Consider the following 22,427-nt stretch of genomic DNA (forward strand, 5'->3'; position numbering starts at 1 on the left):
GGCCCAATCCTCCAATTTGTCTAGGTCCTTCTGTATCCTATCCCTCCCCTCCAGCGTATCTACCACTCCTCCCAGTTTAGTATCATCTGCAAATTTGCTGAGAGTGCAATCTACACCATCCTCCAGATCATTTATGAAGATATTGAACAAAACTGGCCCCAGGACCGACCCCTGGGGCACTCCACTTGACACCGGCTGCCAACTAGACATGGAGCCATTGATCACTACCCGTTGAGCCCAACAATCTAGCCAGCTTTCTACCCACCTTATAGTGCATTCATCCAGCCCATACTTCTTTAACTTGCTGACAAGAATACTGTGGGAGACCGTGTCAAAAGCTTTGCTAAAGTCAAGAAACAATACATCCACTGCTTTCCCTTCATCCACAGAACCAGTAATCTCATCATAAAAGGCAATTAGATTAGTCAGGCATGACCTTCTCTTGGTGAATCCATGCTGGCTGTTCCTGATCACTTTCCTCTCATGTAAGTGCTTCAGGATTGATTCTTTGAGGACCTGCTCCATGATAGAGAGAAGGCAGCAGTTTATCAGGCATCCAAGTAAGCAAAATTAGGGATAGCAGCAGGCTGCCTCAAAGAGCTTTGTACACTCTAAGACTTCAAACAGCCCTTCTGCATTGCTCACTAGTGGTGACTGCCTCATTTTGGCAGTAATAATATTTTGGGTGGGTGGGTGCATGTGTGTGCACGTGCATATGAGAGAGAGAGAGCGCGCAACTGTTAGTGCACAGTACCATGACCTAGTCGTTTAGGTCAAGAATTGAAATGTTTAACCTATCAGCTTGAAACTGCATTATACTGTGTAAAATGTGTAGTGTGCTTTAAGACATCTACCCTTGTCAAATGTGGACACCCTTCCTCTCTACCCCCACCCCTCACCCATGTTAGAAATCTGTATATTCAAGTACACCACTGGCTAAACCTCTCCCAGAGCGGGTTCTTCGAACTCCAGACTGTGTAGACAAAATGCCTGTTCTGTTGCACAGAAGATCTGAGGATCGGGAAAGGGAGTGGACCAAGGAGACAGATACAGCAGGTATATATGTGTCCCAAAATGCCAGAATAATGTCCAAATGTCTGTAGAGCTGTGTGATTATAATTTTTTCTTGTCGTTTAAAGCCCTAACCTGTATTATAACAGGCTTAATTCCTGTCATAACACGTTTGATCTGGAGATTTCAGCATGTCCAGTTTTTGAGTCATTTTTAACTTTTAAATGAGCAGATATTAATTTTGAAGGAATTAGGTTGAAATTTTCTCAGACTGAAACGAGTGTCGCACAAGTTAGCGAGACTAGTTGCTAAAGGTGCCTTAATGAAAACTAGTGCAATGTGGGAGGTTTAACATTTCTATTGAATTTGGTGTATTACAAACAGTCAAAATGGGGCAGGGAAAGTAGCGAGCCGTTTGCTAGGTATTGAATCTCCCCTTTACATTCTTGGGCAACTCCTCAGTTTTCAATTATGATGGAAATAATGCTTTAAAATCTTCAGATTTGGGAATATTTTTCTTTGAGGCTAGCATATCTTTTGAAAGTCTTGCTGGGGCATTTTTTTTTTTAACCAATTCATTTTCTGATAACTTGTGACAGTTCAAGTTTTTGGTGTGGACAGGTGTTATGTGACTGCATTCCCCGCAGGATCTTGGGGGTGCTGCACTGGGAAGTGTTGAGTGTTGAATGTTAAGCTTGTTCCTTTGTATGGCTTAGAAATCTCTGTTGTCCAGAATTGTACAGATAAGGCAGACCCATTTGCTTCATTGTCAGGCAATGTAGCTGAATAGAAATGCAAATGTGACATAAGGGGACTGTGCTGGGGAGGCTTTGCTGCTGTGGTCTGTAACAGTGCTCCTGGTTGTAAGAAAATTCCCACAGAATCCAGGATTTTGTTTTTCATTTTTATTAGCTACAGGTTACAGAAAAGACTCTCTGAAAGAAAATGTATCTCTTTTGCAGATGCCTTTATTTTTATGCAGTGGAACGGCTCAGTTTTAACTCCCTTATCAAGAGCTGCATGAACTGCCCAGACTAAAATGGGAGCATCTCCACACTGTTTGACAAATAGATTTTTTTGTAAACTGATTTAGCCTTTTCATTGTTTGCATTTCATTATATTGCAGACTTCATGTCACAAAATCGGTATTCATTCAAAATAGAGAATTTAGAGATCGGACTGTAGCCAAATTAAAAAATATTGCACAGGTCAGGTCTATTAACCATAGAATAGCAAGTCAGTGATCCAAGGGGTAGTTCTTCAGCAGAGAAGGGCTAACATAACTGAGGTCAGGAGTCAGACCTCGGGACTTCAGATGTGGCTGTAGCCAGATTTACAAGTAAATCTACAAGGAAAACAGGAAAAGTGAAGGAACTTTCTAGTGTATATGAAGAGAAAGGCAGCCGAGCCCCCTCATCTTAAATCTCAGCTTTCTCAATGAGTGAAGAATAAAACTCTGACTTGCTTATATGCTTTACTTTATTCAGACACTCTTAACACAGTTCCTTGTTCCAAAGCATGATCCAAGGATCTAAATCAGGTTTTAGAGGATTTATTTAGAAAATATATTGAAAGAGAAATGATTCTCATTTTGCTGCTTTGTAATATTGAATACAAACTGATAGCATTTTGAACATACATGTATCAAGTACAAACGGTACAAAAGCATATAAATATTGCTCGTAACGATGCGAAAAGAGTTTGTTTATGCCTCAAAGGCTTGATAATCTGATGTGAGAGCAAGGAGTTCAATATGAGAAAAGTTGTGATTTAATTCTAATTATGTTTTGTTTCTAAAAGATGTTTATGCATTTCACTCTTACCTGCGACAGTACTGAAGAGATGCTTGCATACCTGTAAACAATGGTGTCCTAATAGCTTCACATGCCAGCTGCTTCAGATTTTCCTACAATAGCACCTCCTTACCATCATTCCCATGCTAATGAACCAAAGATAGTTGTGGCTAGGGTGACCAGATAGCAAGTGTGAAAAATCGGGATGGGGGTGGAGGGGTATTAGGCACCTATATAAGACAAAGTGCTTAATATCGGGACTCTGACTATAAAATCAGGACATCTGGTCACCCAAGATGGGACTACATATATGAGGTGCTGAGCCATCTTTTTGAGCCATTGACAGCAATGGGAGTTAAGGAGCCCAGCACGTTAGAAGAAACTCAGTATTTCACAGGACAGCATTATTTGAACTCAGGGAAGAGTCATTACTTCTGTCTTTGACTGGGTTGTCTGTATAATTGAAGATTGTGATGAAATTTATTTGTTACCAGTGTAATATCCGATACATTCTCTATCTAGGGACTATATCCTGCAAAACAGTAGAGGTCTGTAACCTCAAAACTGTAACTTAGAGGTTTGTTCCTGAAGGCTTTACTCAGGCAAAAATACCAGGGAAGCCAATGTGAGTTTTGGCTGAGAAAGGCCTAAAAGCTCAGGTTCTAAGAGGAAAAGATGTATTGTATATTGAACACATGTATGTTGACATGATTTTGAGGTCAGTTGGCTTGGATGTTCTAGGTGGAGAAAGCTGGACTTTGTGGCAAAGTTAATAAAGTGGCCCCAAGCTAGCATCAGAAGTTGAACCTTTAATTTTCTGTGTCCCATGTCTTGCTTCCACATTTGTTCACGTTTACCTTTTTGTGCACACAAAACTTGGATGACCATTTGGAGATGGTAGGTTTGAGTATATAATGTGTATATACCCATGCATGCAATATAATTGATAGGACCCAATTTTCAATGTTAAGCGCAATAGATGGGCACTGATTTGTAAGTGCATATATGGCATTTTCCAGTAGCAACATATATACATTCATTTTGCAGGTGGGCACTCATTGGGCCTCCATTAAAAATGTGGCACTATCACTTTAATTGCTTATTTACTATTCTAGTATTTACTAAAAATAATTCATTGTTTTTTCTGTTCAGGCACGAAATATCAATTCTGTCAATGTAGCAGAGTTCAACCAAATCCCTGGGAAATGCAAAGGCTAAAAAAGGTGATAGAACTAGTGAGAAGTAAAGGCTAGCTTCGGAAACCTAGTTTTGCTTATTTATAAAGAAGGAAACCTGGAAATCTGTCCAAATTTGCAGGCACATGAATTAAGTTGGATGATGGTAAGCATAATGTTTACATCTCATAGAACTTAAATTTATTGATTGAGATTGAATAATTGAATAGGACTAACTGCTGATCAATAGAAATGAGGCTGATAGTGGGACAGGAATGCAGGCAATAATGGAAAGCTCCAGCCATAAAAATATCACATTAGGACTATATTGTCTCACTGAATCTTCTTTGCTAATACGGGTACAAAAAATGTGAATGTTTTCATTGCATTAGCCGCAACAAATAAAGGCAAGACCCACTGTATTTAACAAATGATTCTAATACATTGTAGTCAAAAAGTGTTAAAGTGGTCAAATGAAATGATATTGTATAAGCACATTAGTGACTGCAGAAATGTTGCACTGCATTAGTGCATAGTGCTACCTGGAACATTTTTGAATGAGTTATCGTGCACTTTTCAGCCACGAGTATGTGGCAAATTCTTTTGGGTGTGGAGAATGGCATCTCACCTGAGCTCAAATGTATTCTCTCAGGACTTTCTTTAACCTCATCCGAGTTCCAATGTTCAGGTGGGCTGGGCTTCAAGACTTGGTGTAAGTGTAATCAGTGGTGAAACACGATTTTCTTTAGAACTACTCAAACCAATTCCCCATCTGGAACTTCCATGTTCGTAACTCACTTAAAAAAAAAAGTTTCTTTGTATTACATTCATGGGGAAAGGCACAAGATGTTGTTTAACCCTATAGAGACTTTGTGTATATATGTACCTGTGTATTCTCAGAATTCATTTGGCTGGCAGTCTGGAAAATGTCAGTGTTTTACATTTCAGATGTTAAGGGCCCAGTCGGTGCTGCAAAGCATTTCACGGTCAAGTAGTCCCACTAAAATCAATACGAGGGTTCAAGTAAATAAGAACTAGGCGCATAACTTAAAGCTTTGCTGGGTCAGGCATTAATAAGGGAACTTCATGCTTTATTAAATCTTGTCATTTTAATATTTAGGATTCCAATTTAGAGAAGGGAAAAATAATCTAATATTTCCCCACCCCACCCCCAATACCAGTGAAAATTCTCTTTGATTTGTTTAGCTTTCTAACTCAAGAAGTATTCCAAAACTGGTTAAACTCACCCCAAATTCTTCCATCCCAACTGAACATCAGAGTTAAGATGGAGAATATCGCCTAACTTCCAAATTAGTGACATACTTCCATGTGAAATTTGCATTCTTTCTTAATAATAGTAACTGATAACAAAAGCACAATGCCGATGTGGACAGTCCCTGGGGTGGGAGGGCAGTCTCCCATTTTTCAGTATTCATGGTAGGTTCTTGTCAATATTTACTGTGGCTGAAGGTTGAAAGTTTAGTATAGTGTTCTGTGCACCCTTAAAAAGTGCAAGCTATTTAAACTAATGTTTTAGAAACGTGCATTTGATGTCAGGAGAGAGCACGCAGAGATAACCTTGGTGTAAGTGATGGTTCAGTCATCTAGTGTACGGACATAAGATTTCTGAGGCTATGTTACTTGGCAGTTCAACATGATCTGGCTGTTTGTTAATCAGGGAACATGGGAAGAACAAAGGAGAGAGAACATGAATGTAGTAAAAGTGCTGCATAGATATAAGATGTACAGTAGGACCACTACCGTTGTGGGAGGACTGGATAATATACAGTGAGTGATAGAAACTGAGAGTGGTAGGACGGTGAAATTTGTTTCACTTTGTTCCATGTGACTTGGGTTTATTGGGAAGGGGGATAACATTTTTGTATGCAGTCAGAGAGCATGTTCTGTACATCTCTTCAGTTGCCCGTTCCCTGGGTGTCGCAATAGATTAAGTCGCTGTGTGATGATATGACACCGCCATCACTCGTCTTCCTGGGATATTGCTGGAGGCAACAACAAACCTGTGTCTTTGGCACATGTGAAGGAATTTAGAGCTTGAGGGGTTAAATCACACAGGCTCCCCTGTGGATCAGCTTATGCTTGGACAGTAATAACAGCAATAACATTAATAATAAAAATGCCACAGCAAAGGGAGTGGAGGGGGAGTAGGGGGAGAAAGAGACAGAAGAGTGATGGAAGACGGGCTGGGATAGTCAGGAAAAAAACCAAACTGCAGATAATGTGTTTTGTATGGCAGGTGTATCGGCTAGTAGTCAGATTTCATAGGGGCGCCTGCAACATGCACAAACACACATTACAATAGCTTTGAGGATGGTTAGTGGCTTTTGTGTGTGTATGTCTGTGCTGTCGCTTCAAGCCATGATATCCTAGGGCAGTGTAACAAGCAATTCATGTCAGCTCACGGTAAAGATTATTGGTGTTTTCACTGGGGAAATATTTGCACTCCATCTTCTTCTTTTCTATTTTTAGCTCCTTGAGCTTCCAGTCAGGTAGGAAGACCAGCAAAAAAACCAAAAACAAACAAAAAAAAAAACCAAAAGATGCTGCCGACCCATCTGATCTTGTACCTCAATTAGTCAGAACTAAAATCCTAATCTCACTTAGGAATGGCTGTTGATGTTAAGTTTTTCTTCTCTGCCGTCTTGTTTTGTGGTACACTATACCTCATGCACGTTGTGGAGGGGAAAGAAAGACTAAGAATTAAATGGGTTTTTTTGTTCTGATGGCAAACAAACATTTTTTGTGGAAAAATGTTTTCTCAAATAAAAGATCTTTGAAAAATAAAAGGTCATTCAAAAGCAGAATAATGTGGACCCTTCTTTTTTATTCCTGCATGGAAATGTCACTATCACAATAAAGAACAGCAATTCATTGCTTTGGAAAAAAGAAATATGAATTTGTCTTCTTTCAGATTTATTGTTTATCATAATCATCTTTCTAGTGAAAAGGGCTAATTTACTTTTTCTATAGGAATATTTTAAGTGTGATTATCATAATACCACAGCTGCTGAAAAGGTCTGAAATAGGACATTGACCTTGAATGTGTTTCTGCATTTAGCATTTGGTGCTTAACATTCAGGAAACAATATAACTGCAACTCATTTATTAACGTGTAATCTCAAAATGTTAACTCTTGCTCTGTAAATACATGCCATAAGGATTGTTGAAAGCTTGCGGTATCCCATGAAGTACATGTGGTATTTTATCAGGGTAAATATGTATAAGATTTTCAAGATTTCTGCTGGGAATACTCAATAACTAAAGTAAGTTTTCCCTTTGGTACTGCACTAGTTTGTGATTTAATTTTTACTGACATTCCACCAGTCATATTATTAGCTTCACAAAATGAAAGTGAAATAATCCTGTATTAATTAAACAGAGCAACTGAATTCCCTCAGTCGTCTTATCCTTGGCTGCCTGAGACAATAACGCACTACTTCTTCTCTGAAGAAACTTACACTAGGATAAGAGCTTGGTGTAATCGAAAAATATCAATATTGGAGCAGATTCTCCATTTGTCTCTAATGAGAATAGACTTTTTTTGGATGTCAGGCAATGGGTGGGCACTTTTACGTACAGCAGTATGAAAGGGTTCTATTCCATATCTGTGAAGGCAGTCATTTAAATATCAATGCCCATTTCCTTGAAAATAAAGGAAATAGAAAATATGGAGTGTTTTATTAAGATCAGGTGACTTGAATGTACTTTGGTAATATGGCAAAGTGATTGCTGTGATTTCTTAGAGAAGAAATTTAATCTGCTAAAGTTTAAAAAATAACCAACCAACCCTCAGCTTTATGTGTAGGAGAACAATTCCTGGTCTATGGTGAAGTTCTAAAGCACATTTTGAGATAGTGTTGGGTTTTTTTTGTCTAAGATCAAAGCAAGGAGTGATTAATGCTAAATACAGATTGAAGTAGCAGATGGTTCTAAGTAATTACCTGCTACCCTTTGCCCAACTATATACAAACGTGAACAAAGTTAGCAACTTTTTTTAGCTCAAAGGATTTTTTTCAACATTAACAGTGTGTCCAGAGATGCAGTGCGTACCTTCTAATAAAGAGCACAAAAGGCAAAACTCCAAAATCAAATCCGTGTGTCCAAACCAATTATGTGTCTAAGGAGCAATAAGACAGCAGCAGAGCGGTTTTAATGCTGAGCATTCAGTAGCATAACACAAATTTGTTTTTATTTAACACTAGCTCGCCCAGTTACTTTGCAGAGTGGCAAAGAGGGAATCGTAAATAAACACTAATTTGGTCCTCTCATAGGTTATTTCAAACAACCGGTGATATTTCAACATTTAATTCAAACTTTATTGAAAATATGATAGCCCATATCTAGATCCTGCTGAGGTGGGGAACATCCTTCTTCACTGTCATAGGTTCAGAAAGAGTATTTGTTTTAAAATAAATAATCTCAGAGCAGGTGCTTGAGTTTTTGATGGTTTTTGTCCCTTCCCAACTGTCTTTTCCTCAATGCCCTTTTAAGTACATATAATGCACTTGGCACGACGTGCTGTGCTGGTTCTGTAAAGTGCCACTGAATCTTTACTTCTTCGGGTTGCCTCAAGGTAGCTGTGGTTAAGGAATCTGGCTGCTTGGATGCCTTGAAATGTCGATTGCATTTAAGTGTGAAGATGCTTAAAGATGTACTGTTCTGTACATAGGGATAATTATACGCGCAGAGAGATGTGGAGATGCAGACACTGCACAGTAATTCTCATTGACTGGTGCAGGCACTCATGACAGTTTCTCCCCCTCCCCCTTCTTTCTCTTTGATTCCATTTCTGCTGTGTTTTGTATACTCCTTGTGGTAAGATTTTGCACTGTAGATTTTGATAAATTAGTTCAGACGCGCGTGTGTGTATATGCGTCTGTGTTCTTAATCCATATCCTCTGCTGAAATTCTGTAAACCAGTGTCTGCCTTGATTGTATTTCTCCCCCCCCCCCCAGTGCTTTTTATTTATTTCAAATGTGGTGCAAGAAAGTTTACTGAGAAAACTTAACTACACACTTGCCCCAGTTATCTGCTGTAGTATCCATTTTTTTTTTTTTTTAGCTGAACGGTAACTGGGAAAACCGAAGTTCAAGAATGTAGTTGGAATTCCAGACCCTGGCCTGGTGGAGGTGGCATTTTCAGTCCCAGGGGAGGAAGCCAACTGCTTTGTTTATCAACACGTAAAGTACAGCACTGTGTTTCTGGTCATCTAAGGAGCAGCACGGCAGTGAAGGCAGCTGCTTGCCTGGATGAAAGATGGTTGGTGGAAAGGTAGTGATGGTTAATAGGGGGAGAGAAAGATTGGATAGGGAGGGAAAGCAAAGGGGTAGTGGAAACTATATGGACATGAAAAGGATGGAAGACAGACCACAAGAGAAGGCAATAGACTGTCAGATTTTCAGCTGCTGAGTATAAATATACAGTCTAAAAGATAATGAACAAAAGTAAACATGAGGTAAATTTTGGTCTGATAAGGTTTAAGATGGCTTAATGATCATATTTCAAATGATATATGTTCCTGGAAAAATGATGATACTTTAAAAATGACTTGTATCAAATTACTCATATATATAGATCCTTCATGGATTATTTTTTAATAATAAAACACACACAGGTACAGGGTCTGAAGGAATTTCAAACCCAAATGCCGGTATAGTTAGAAAATAGCTTCTTTATAGTGAGTGTATATGTATATTTAAAGTTATACATTTAAACTAAAGACATTTATTGGTTTATCTGTTGTTGTTGATGTGCATGAATAAACCAGTTAGTGGGATTTGGACTTTGGATTTATATGGAAATCAAGATTCCTATAGCATAGAATAAATATTTAATTTTCAAGTGCTGATTTGGTTCCCACATCCACAGCATTTCTTTTATCAAAGTGCTTTTTTAATAAGGAGTTTTAATGCTGTAAAATGATGAAATTCCTTGTTTCAACATTTGATTAAAAACTAATTTTTTTTTGTCTGTATGGTGTGTCTGCAGAATGCTTGGGCTTTACTCTATGTTTCAGACCTCTTTTAATTCACTGCTCACAACCAAATTTACATCTTAATTACAGAGTTCACATTTAACAATATAGACAGCATAATGCTACTGGTAATTAAGCTTTTACTACTGCTTTTATACAGTAGTGAGAGCCATAGTTTTGCTGTGTGAAGTCTGATCCTTAAACTTGCATGTGTTTTATGCCGCATATGTAAGGAGCAGGTCCATCCTTTACATCTGGTTAAATACATTACACTGGAAATCACTCTCTGTCACAAAGAGCTTCAAACATGTCTATTGCATTTATATTTTTTGGACTTCATTTCTGGGGTTTATTTCCCCCGAAACCTGTGTAATAGATTTGAAGAGGACATTTGTGTTCCCATTTGTGAATGCATTCTGAGGGTGTGCATTGGTTTGTTTTGATCTTAAAGATTATGTCATTTGCATCATGTAGGACTCCAGTCACAAAAGATTTGTGCACACTAGAGCTGAATTATAAAAAATTGGGGGTCCTCCACTCTTAAGAAGGTAGCAGTTATCTCCTTGTCATAAATAGCTGGTATTTATTTCCACTGCAGGTTGGTAGAAAAAAACCCTTTCTCTGAAACCAAAAACTACGTATATTTTAGCTGTAATGTTAATAATAAACAGTAGCTTTTGAGGAAAATTTATCATACCCCCATTTTTCAGCTGCTCCTTTTAAAAATTGTATTTTCAGTGTAAACGGTGTCTGATTTTGTGTATGATCACTTGCTTAACGTTGGTTTATTCAATGAGTTTTCTTTATGAGGTGGATGACTATGACTTATAAAAGCAAATAGTTTGGAGCAACTGGGTTCAAAGATGATTATGTAGGCAATGGCATATATACAAGTAATGAGTTTGACATATTTACTTTCCTTCCAGTTTGGTAAAATTTGCTTTAAAAATAAATTTAAAAAAAACCTGCAGGGGTATGCAGACCCACCAGAATGCAGTCTGATCTGATCTTAGTAAAATGAAACAGGCTGAGTTTAGTCCATTATAATCCCTGCACAGTTACAGAAGAAATTGATCAGTGCAGGAGCTTTTCCTTCTGTTTATGAACAACATCTAAATGTTTTGCATTTGTAGCTGTGTTAAATATGCCCATATTAATATACTTATACTATAGGTATATGTACACGTGTGTGCTCTCAATGTGTGCACCTGTGCTGTTAAAACAGATTCATTTTTAAAGTGTAGTTTTTCTGTCAAGTCTGTACTGAATGAGATTTTCAGTTCTAAATATATATTTAAAAAATTGACAATGCAAACTTACAGTTAAAAGTTCAAGTACCCAGAATCTTTAGAACAATTAATTTTGAGGTTAGGTGTTCAGTATGTACCAGAAAAATTAGAAGATAAAAAAATCATTTATGCATGGAAAAAAAAGCAAAAGCACTTAAACCCTCTCCCCCCACCCCAGCAATCCCCTCCTCCCCCAACAACAACAGTGGAATAAACAGACAATGGCAGCACAAACTTAGTTCTCTACCTTATGATGAATTCTTCACAACATTAACTGAGAATCTGCATGTATTTCTTCCATTCAAGGTACCTGGTTAACAGTGTTTTAAGTTACAGAAAACATCTAGTGCCTAGAGAGTTATGCTAATTAGTTTTTCTTTGTAGCCCCTTAGAAAATATTGGTAGCATTTAAATTTCTTTTTATTAACTCCCTACTCTCAGTTTTCAGTCTCTTTCAGTTTCTCCACCCCTGTCTACCTGCCTGGCTCTTCTCAATCTGTGCAGCCTCTGTTCTCCTCACGTCTGATTGGCTAATGTGCTACCAATCCAGTATCTGTCTGGGCCAGTGGGACTGCATATGTAAAGCCCTACTTCATATTAATAAGCTCCAATCGGGGCTTTAAGTCCTTGATTAGGAGAGTGTGAGAGCTTTTGGTCCCAACTGGCTGTGCCTATAGGCTTGTCACCAGGAGAACATTTGTGTTAATTGCACTGTGCTCTGTCAAGGAAACTTTGATTTATTGCTGGGGTGCACAAATAATGGTTGCCGAGCGCACATGGATTCGGTAGAACTTTGCCTTCCTGAATCTTTTTCCCTTCACTACGAAGAAGAGTAGGTACCTTTCTTCCTTTCTTTTTTTGTTCTTTTTTTTAAATGAAAAAATGTAAACATTGATTCAGGTAGTGCTCTGTGGCTTCTGTGTGCATGAATGGTCGTTTGTGTCTGTCTTGTCTTTTTTGTGCTGAGGGTGATCTGCTAATTCAGTAAGTGGAGAATTGTTCTCCGACTACAATGTTACCTTTGAGTCAAAGCCCTGTGACTGTCAGTAAAACAGCTGTGTGACAGTCACTTCTTATTCAGGTACTAATAATAGGCACTTGGCACAAATGCTTAGTGAATTGTTAAAATATGTCTTGGAATAGGACACATTTTTCCCAGAGAAAAAAGGTTTAAAAATAATATATTACGAAAAATGATTTGTATTAGTGCCTCTCATGTATTTTCAGTAAGACAGATATTTTGGTCTCCCTGTCATTTCTGTCTATGCAGAGTTAGAGGGAAAATAACAGAACTGCTAATACCTCTTTAAGGATGAATATTCACAACTAGCCTTCCGCAGTTCAGGTCTAAAATACTGTTCAACCAGCACTTCACTGACAAATCAGTGTATTTAGTAACAAGGGAATTATGTGCCTTTTAATAAAGGAGAAGAAAATACTGGGGAAGAAAAGAACCAAACTGGTTTTTAATGTTTTGTACTTTAATAGAGAACTGGTGGAATGAAGTACATTTGTTCCAGCTAGTCTGTTTTGTTTTATTTTGTTGGTTTTTTTCCTCCAAAAGACAATAAATTACTTTTTAATGTATTTTATATATAATATATAGTTGTTTCATCTGTACCTATTAACTACCTAGTTTTGTATACATGCAGGTATACATACTTGGACTCTCTGAGATAAAAAGCAGAAAACCCAAACAAAATCTGGCATTCTATTGCTGATGAGTAGCTTATAAACTTGATTGCAATGTATACTGAGGATTAAATATTAGTATATCATGGGACCTGTCGTTGATTCATTTTTCTTTATGTCGAGCTAGTTATTTTGCTGTGCCTTCATATTATGCTAGCAATGAGTGTTGTAATACTGAAGAAAAAATGCTAATAGTAAATATAGCCCTAGATATACTGTGTAGCAAGGCTGTATAGAGAGGTGACAATGTATTATAGGTAGATGCCCACTAGCTGTCCTTAGTGTCTGCATATTGCATTGCTATTTGTAATTAAGCCAGAGATGGCAAGTGACTTACAGTGGCTGTATGTTGGTGATATAACATAGGAACTAAAGAGTACAGCAGTAAATAGACTTGCCAATGGGAAAACAGTTCGAGGTGAGAGAGGGAAGAACCCCCTATAAAACTGCAGAGGTAAATAAATGAGAATAAATAAAGGTAGGATGCCCACTAAGATATGATTTATAGGTCAGTGCTCAGTGAGCTGCTGTATAGTGTAAGAATGCAATGGCCATAGCTTTCACTTAATGTTTTAAATTTTCTGTAGAAAATAATTTAAAAAAAATTAAAGATAGGAAGAAGTTCTTTTTTAAAGGAGCTTTCCTGAATTTACCTTCTTACAGCTAATTTGAATGATTAGTTTAGATAAGCTTCTTAAAGTAGATGCATTTAAATGAAATCAGGGCACATGTCTTTTTGGCTCTGCTGCAAGATTTAAACTAATTCTTCCCCCCCCCCCCCACTCCCCTTTGGCTCAACTAAAAGTCTTCTTAAAACAATCCAATTTACTTTCCGGATGTAGGGTATGATGGGTGTGTGGTTGAATGGACAGACAGAAATATCTAATGCTCAGAAACACATCTGTCTCTGTCTCAATTAATAAACCCCAGAACTATCAATATTCATAGTAGTTATATTTTGACTGTATGCTGTCATATGCACATGCACAGGAAACCAGAGAGAGAGCTATACAGATGAAATAAACATTTCTACAAGTGGACAATTTCTACAGTAATTATTGTGTAGCGGAGGATCCATGCTAAAAATTGACAAAACATTTTGGGAGTGCACAGACATCTGTCTGACCATCACTAGGTATGCTTTGATTTTAAGGCAGAGCATGTTAAAGAATGCAATAACTTAAAGCCATCTGCAACCTTGGATTTTGCTTTTCAGCAGTAATAATAATACTAATAATTAATAATAATAGTTAATAACCTAACAGAGGCAATAAATATATCTGCTCATTTTGACATATGTGTCAGTTTAATCATTCTAAATGAATCATTGTGCTCATAACATGAAATGTCCTACAACCTCTGATTAAAATGTAACATTGACTACAGGATTATAGAGCGGACTTAATTTTACTGACTGTTTTAACAGTTGTCACAGCTGTTGGAAGAAGGAAAGGCAATTGAAACACTGCAAAGAAGGGGAGGAGGGGGAGGAACTAGTTTAGTAAATTTAAACATGATCTCTGAGTGCCAAACATAGAAAACTGAATAGATTTGTGACTCCAGATAGCTTCTGGGCACTGTGTACATTTGCCCTTTGTGGTTCACTCTATCTGTCATGAATTTGAACCCCTCGACCCCTTCCCTACTTCCCCCATTCAAAAATATGCAAAATAATTTAATTAAAAAGAAAGAAATGTGGCTGTTACAATGTTGCATGGATTTTTATTTGATTCTACAGTCTGAGAAATAAAATGCACACTTATGAGCAGTAAGAGAGGTGTAATTTAGATAATGAAAGTGGATCTAGTCTGGAGTCACATACAGTGTAAAAAAAAAAACTTTAATACGATAATAGCCAGTGTATATATTTCATATTATTTTAATAAAAAGTATCATGTTTCAATCTGGGAATGGTTTGTGTGTTTACTTATATAATACATGTGTGTGTGTGTGTGTGTGTGTGTATCTATATCTATATCTGAGAGAGAGTTTGTCTTAGTTTCATTCTTCCCCCATCAAAATATTTTGAAATAGCTCTTATTTCCAAAGAATTTGATCTGGAAATACCTGCGATTTGTGAAGGTGGGGGAAGGGTGGACTATAGAACATTTCTTCATCAATTGGTGGGAAATAACAACCGACTTCACTCTATAGTTACTTTCTTCCAGGTGGAGGTTTTTAACCTCACATATTAAAGGCCTTAGTTATCTTAACCTTTTTAAAAAATAAAGCAAACAGCGTTCAACTCCAAAAACTATAGGGTTTCAGCTGCCATACCAAGTACACAATGTAGAACCAAGCTTTCTGGTATGAAGTAAGCCCAAAAGTGTGTCTGAATGAATAGATTCCTTTTGTGTTCTCTCCTTGGACAGCAAATGGGCCTTCTTCCATGTTTCCTTTTTTGTTTTTGCTTTTAAGTTTTGTTTTTTGTGTTTCATAGACTTCTTTGGCAAGTTTTCAAATCCTGCGGAAAGTGTAGAGGGCTTGTTCTGAAATGGCTCTTTGACAGCTTTCCATTTACTGGGGCTGGCCCCTCTTTTAGTGATGGTTGCTCATTTTAATGTGTTTATGGTTGTGCTCTTTTATTTACTGATCCTGGTGCGTTGCAGTGGTAATTAACCCATGTTATTAGCAAAGCCCTTGTGGATATCCATTAATTCTCTTGAATGGCTGATAATTTTCTCCACTGTTTTTTTTCTTTTTCATGGCATGCTGTCCTTTTTTTGAAGAGCCCTATGTTTTAAGACCTTTTATAGATTTAGTTCACTAAAGCCTAGATGTATAGAAAGCACTGTACCTATAATTCTACACTAAGGAATACTTCCACTCTTGGAAAAGTGTTTTCAGAGATGCTAATGGGAATGGAAGCAATAGAGAGAAGCGATAGGAATTATTTATTTAATTATTATTTTCAAAAACACATGCAAAATACATGGAATAGGACTAGTCTTAGCCTTCACTTCCTGGAGCCGCGCTGGACCGTTGTGACAGTTCGGGTGTTGGTTTTGTTGTTTTAATCAGATTTCAACTTAGCTAATAGCACTTTGGGCATTTAAAAGAAAATATTGAGCCAGCAGAAAAATACTTGTGCTTGCACTGCTGAGAAAAGATAAGGACTGCCTCATTAGCCAAGCCCTACTTTTGCAATTAATTTCAAATACATGGTGCTATTCATCAAATACAGAAGGTAACTTGTCTATGATTATATTTAACAATACTCAAAGCATACTTTGTGGAGAGTATATAGCAGCTATAGTATGCCCACATTTCTTAAAGCTATATAAGCTAATATTGTACAGCACATATCACAGATTATACAGTGAAAATATGATATTAAATCCTAATATTTTTCAACAGTGTGATTAAATATGATAAAGTTATTTTAGTGAATATTTCTAAAGGACAGTGACCCTTGACATCTGGAGTGCTGTTTTCACCACATTGCAAGTATAAGTAAGAATGAACTTATTAACACATCTGATAGACCCTTCAAACAAATGGCCCCAATTATTAGTAAGTTTTGCTAATATTATATCAGTCATTATAATGCTTAGGATAGAGATAATACATTTGGACAGAGCTCTTGGTCAATGTCCCTACTGAAGTTGAAAGTAATCTCTGTCATGAGATAAGCATTGCTATGAATTCTTGCTTCATAGCAGATTCATGGAGGAAAGAAACAATAAAACGTTGATATGTTACAAGTGCATATGAGCCTCATGCTAGCAAGCTCTCTAGAGGAAATCTGTGATTATGCTGGGCCAGTTTGTTCAGTTTTTATCTCTTTTACATCCACTAGTCTTGTATTAAATTGTCATTGTCCTAAAGCACATGAGAGAAAAATGAATTGCACTTCTCGACATGCTCTGACAGTGAAATATTTAGCCTCTCTGTCTCCAGTCATACTCATGTGTATGTTTGATAATGCAGGGATGACACCAACAGTCTCTGCAGCTTGACATTCCACTTATTACATGTTCTTTTACATTTCGTACATCTTCTTTTACTTTTAGACATGACTGATGTAATCACACGCAGATATACATTTATTTATATGTATAAATCAATTATCAGTCTACATACAACAGATTGTGTCACATATGTGTGCATGCTACAGTCATACATTGTATGTAGTATGTGTATATATAGTACACACACAAAGATCACTCTCAACTTTTCTGCATTCAGTTACCTTTCCAAGAATTTTTTGCCTGATCTATTGGTTTTGCTTATCCTAGAAGAGGGAGTTAGCTGAATATATAACAATGTAAATATTGAAGTTCTTGCTTCCGATTTTATTTGTCAGATTCTTCGTAGATTCCAACAATTCTAATTTTTGCATTAATATTGTTTCTATTGAATATGCCACCCTTTTATATAAATAATTTGAACTTCCTAATAATTTACATAAGTAATAATATTTAGGGGCATTCCTGTAATTTTTATCAAAAAAATCACTGTAAAAGCACACTTCCTCTGACGTGGTATTGTTTTTATTAAAATATAATTCTTTTTATAGAAAAAAGTACATATCCTTTTTAATGTAAAGCCTGATGCCTTTAGAAACCTATATAAAATATAGATTCAATTTTAATTTCCTTCAACTCCACCTCACCCCCCAAAAAGTAATAAAAAATATAAAAAAAATCATCCTTTGGTAAATGTTTTAAATTGCTCTTGGCAAAAGGTAAAAGTATAATGATACATTAATGCAAAACATTGTTTTCAAACTGAATTGTGCTTTTGCGGGATCATGTGTGCTCTCCCTTTATTTCTTACAGGGATAGTATTTTTCCATTTCTGTAGTACTCTGCAGAATAATTCAGATGCAATAGATATAAACCACTGCCTTTTGATGATGTGTGCTCCTTAAAACGACTCATATTTTTGTCGCATTCTGAAAGATTTAAACCTCTTAGCCTTATTTGTTTATGTAATCATGGAATATCATTACATTATTCTGTTTTTGCTTCCTTTGTAACAACCAAGTGTATCTTTCCTCCCCATTGCTCTATTGAGTAGGTTAGTGTTACTGGGAGTCTTACCTTTCCCAATAAGTTCTTTTAATTATCTTTCTGTATTATGAAGCTGAACTTTATTTCATCTGGTGCAGCATTTTTTGAGCATTTCCTTTCAGATGGAAGTACAATTGAACTTTTTGTTTCAATTTTTTCCTACATCTTTGGTATGTAAATCTCTGCTGCTGGTGTCCTGTACAGATCATTTACTAATGAAACTTTTAGAATTAGGTGGGGGTGGGTGCTGTTTTACTCAGTATGTGACAAATGTACAATTTTTCTGCTTGATTTCTGATCTTGAGACAGATAGGATTTTAGATTTGGGCAACATTTATGTAGAATTTCCTTGAAAAGTAATTTGTATGCACCCTATCTGATTTGTATCAAACAAATATGAAAACAAAAAAATTTAACTATTAAAAATGTACGTCGTATCTTCTCCATGACACACCCTGTAACACAGGACATTCTACATGTAATTGTGGAGTGGTTCATCAATATACTGCAGTAATTTAGTATGGCCCGGGATTATTAAACAGAGATTACTTTCCCCCAATCTAATGAATCAGCTTATAATATCTTTGCGTAGAACTGTGCACATTTACTTAGGCATGTGGTCATGTATTTTACTGAAACTATTCATTTTTTCAAGTAAAAATCTTAAAAAAAAAAAAAATCTCAGCAGAGGTTTTTTTATAGGTGGGATAGACGTAGTTGGATAAAGGGTTGTATTCTGAAGCCAAACTTTAAAACAGAATACTTTTAGTCTCTAGACTATGCTTTGTAATAATCCCTTGCATCTCTTATTCCTCTGTCTTTTCATGTTGCTTTGAGTGAAACAAAATTGCACATCTCCTTTTCATCATTTTGATTGGAACTGCATACCATATATAATGTGTTTTGGCAGCACTTACCTAGCCAAAGAAAACAAATTAATATTAGCCATGCTGGGGGGTGTCAGAAGTATCACAGATGTGTCGATTTAGCTTTGCTCCATCACACACCCTTTCCTTAAACAACTGGTCAAGCTGTCGCAAGATGTACTGTGGGCTACAAAGAGATTCTAATAGGTGTGATCAGAGATTGATGGATGTAGCTAGTTAGAATGAGAAGATGTTGATGATTTGCTGATGCTTATTTCGAACATAGTCCAAACCCCCCCCCCCAAAAACAGCCAGAAATTGGACAACCTAAAATCATACTTCATCCCATTAAAATCTTGCAGATGTACCCATACTGACAAATGTAATGAAAAAGTCCATATGAAATGAAGCTGCTGACTTGCCCCTGAGCACTAGTTACATTCTTTCCCAATGAAGGGTTGGGTGGGGAGGGGCAGAGGAGGTGGCTTGTTTTATTAAATCCATCCTTATCCATCAGATTCTCCCCCTCCCCCCATTTTTTGGTTTTGTTTACATAAATGTTCTTGGAGAAATGGAGAAAACAACTACTTTTATATCTCACATCTGAAACTTTTTAAGCAGATGTAAAACTGGAAAACCAAATGAAAAACAATAGCTAAAGTAATAGTGAAATCATACACTTCTTAACCTAGCAGAGCCACCCAGTTTAGTCAGCTGAGGTTTTTTGGTCATAATTCTCCACATATTGAAAATGCAACAGAAAGGACTGAACCATTATATTTTATAGTTATTTGCTTTCATTTAATCCCCTCCTTCCTCTCCCCCCAGTTCACTGTTTTGTAATATCTTCCTCAACTTGGCTGTAGGGTTCAGTCTTTTTGGAGAGGATAAGTGTTCTTGTCCTTTATGTTAAAGCTGCTGTTTTCTTCCTTAAATAGTTCCTGGTACAGTTGGCTGACAAGTGTCATGGCTAAAATAATTGTCAGAGGAATTAATTTTGGAAAGCTGGTGGTCGTTGATTAGTGAAACAATTCGATCACTTTACTGCAATAAAGTGTGGCCAGTAAAAGTACATGCTAAGTAAAAAGTAAATGCCATTTTAAAAACAAGGCATTTTCGTTACAATTCTGAAAGCAAGCAAATGGGAATCGCCGTCAAAACAATTTTTAGTGAAATTCTCAAAAAAAATTATATAGCAAAAGATTTTTTAACTATAGTTGTTTAATGGGCCATGAATCTAAGATTTCCACTACTAAATTATATTCATTTTTGCAGCAGTGAAAGAATTTGCTGGCAATGTTCTCATAGCAGCCGTTAACTTATTGGGACAGATCAGATGTTTTGAAGTGGCATGAAATGCCATGTCTTTAACCAACTGTTCCCATGAGCAATAAAGGGGTAAACCCAGAATTCCTGATAACTGAATAAAGGCTTATGGGCACCACATCATTCTTCTATCAGGAGTTGATTGTGTACAGTTGGTGCTGGGTCATATTAAGAGCTGAGCTGCCACTGTCAGTGGTTTACATTAGTATGAATGACACCTGTCCCATCAATCATGGGGCCGTGGTGTCACAGATGGAGAAGCAACAATTGGTTGAATTACACAGCATTGCACACTTGGCTTAATTCATCTCATTGTTCTCCTACAAATCTAGGGGATGGCTCATTCAGTTCCAGGAGTCCAGACAGAAGCACGAGATGGGCTCAGGTGGTGGTATGGGCCTGCCCGTTTCTGATTTATCAGAGGTATTCAGCAAAAGTCAGTGGGTGGCTGTGGGAAGAGGATGCATTCATAGACAAAAGCTTAAGCAGCAGATTCTTTCATAGGGGAGGATTTTGTAATTAATCAACTGTTCAAACAAACTTAGAATGTCTTCTAAAATTCCACGAACTCTCTGTCTATATACTTATATGCCTTACATAAATCCACCTTTACATTTCATTTTTAAATTGCTACATGGTACCTATCATTTTAAAAGTAACTTGGGCCAAATTCTCCATTGAACTCAGTGGACATACTCTAGTTTACACTGATGTACTGTACGTGAGAGGAGAATTTTGCCCTGTAAAAATGTGGGTCCTATGCCTTACAATCAAACAAAATCTTACCAGGATTTCCCTTTCTGAAACAGAAATTATAATAAAAGATCTACTGTGTATTTACCAGTAAAAATATCAATATTCTGTGAGATACTTTTTAAAAAATCTTCAGTTTGCATTTTATGAGTATTTTAACAAATTCAACAGGAAAACTAAGGTTGGATCATCACGAGTGTCAGTCTTGGTTTCAATCTTCCATCTGCAGCCTGAGATGGTAAAGGTGCTTAAGTGCCTCTTCACAAATCATTGCAGTTTTTTCTACAATTATAGGTAGCTACTAGAAAGAAAGAAAGAGAATAAATAAATAAAAGGATAAAATGCAAGTAAATAATTAGTAAGCCAAAAAAATTTTCAAATAGATTTTTGTCTCAGCACTTGTATGCTGTTTCCCAAATAGCTGCTGGACTTAAATGTCCGTGTGGTGTTTAGCAGGAGGTGCTCTGTACTGGTTTATTACTTCAAAAACGTTCATTTTCAACTTCTCCTATTTCCCCTCAATCCTTTTTATGTTGTATTTTAGCTGTATGCTTTTATACTTTTCTTTAAAATTGTTGTCAGTCAGGAAGACTCACTGCTGGTATTTTTGTTACACTAATGTCAAGCAGAAAACCTATGGCATGCTAGAATCAGGAGGCTACAGTGCATCGAAGACACAGCTTATGTTTGATTGTGTGTAAATACAGTTAGTTAGCTGGGTTTATCTGATAGCCTGGCAGAAAGAGAGAGGAGCAGTACAAACTGTTTTCAGTAACTGTGCTGTTCATACTCCTGATAAGATTGAGAGTGCTTTCAAACTGCTGATATGCTTTGAATAAGAAAAGAATAATCACTTCCACTGGCACCGGCTTATCGGGAATGAAGTAAAATGCCAACACTTCTACATTAGCAAAAGTAAATGTTTTAGACACTTTGTGCCTTTTTCCATTTGAATTAAATAGGAGGGTCCGTCTGAGGGGCTATAATGAATGGAAGGATTTATTACCTTGACTAAATTACAGGTGAATATGTTGAGAAAGGAGCCTTCAGCAACAATAACAGCTCTTTTGATAAGTGGGTACAGCTATTTCATGCATTCTGTAGAGAAATTCGGTATTTTTATCCTTTCCCGTCCTTTTAGATGCCATTGCTAAACTTAAAGGTGAAGTTGCTTTGTATTCCAACATATACGTCTTGTTCTTTTTGAAGCTACCAGTGAGACACATTTGAAATTCAGTTCATAATACTATTTTTATAAAATGATGCCTGAGCATTTACTACTGTGACCGACTGATGCTCTGCCTTGGTGTGTATTTTCACATCCGAGAGAGAAAATGTATCTGAAAATTTACTCTGGGTAAATCTGGCATATTTGCAAGGAAAAATGTGAGTCATCGTCAACTTACAGACACTGCATGGAGGGAACATGGTTGCTTACATTATTAGAGAGACAAGACAGGCAGACTAACATCTTTTATTGGACAAACTTCTGTTGGTAAGAGAGACAAGTT

The 22,427-nt window shown here is 36.9% G+C and overlaps 1 protein-coding gene across 14 annotated transcripts in view; it reads left to right on the forward strand.

Moving 5' to 3' along the window:
- Positions 1-22,427, forward strand: part of ESRRG (estrogen related receptor gamma) — a 486,222-nt gene that overhangs the window by 269,369 nt on the left and 194,426 nt on the right. Inside the window, exon 1 of one of the 14 annotated variants that reach the window (XM_073338895.2) lies at positions 11,868-12,096. The exons of 12 other annotated variants lie outside the window; for them this stretch is intronic. In XM_073338895.2, the coding sequence (XP_073194996.1) occupies positions 12,041-12,096 (56 nt within the window). In that variant the 5' untranslated portion in view covers positions 11,868-12,040. Of the gene's footprint in view, positions 1-11,867; positions 12,101-22,427 lie in introns of those variants that run through there. One more of the 14 variants, XM_073338905.2, reaches the window with a different exon arrangement.

This window comes from Lepidochelys kempii, chromosome 3 (genome assembly GCF_965140285.1).
Source record: "Lepidochelys kempii isolate rLepKem1 chromosome 3, rLepKem1.hap1, whole genome shotgun sequence".
NCBI lineage: Eukaryota > Metazoa > Chordata > Testudines > Cheloniidae > Lepidochelys > Lepidochelys kempii.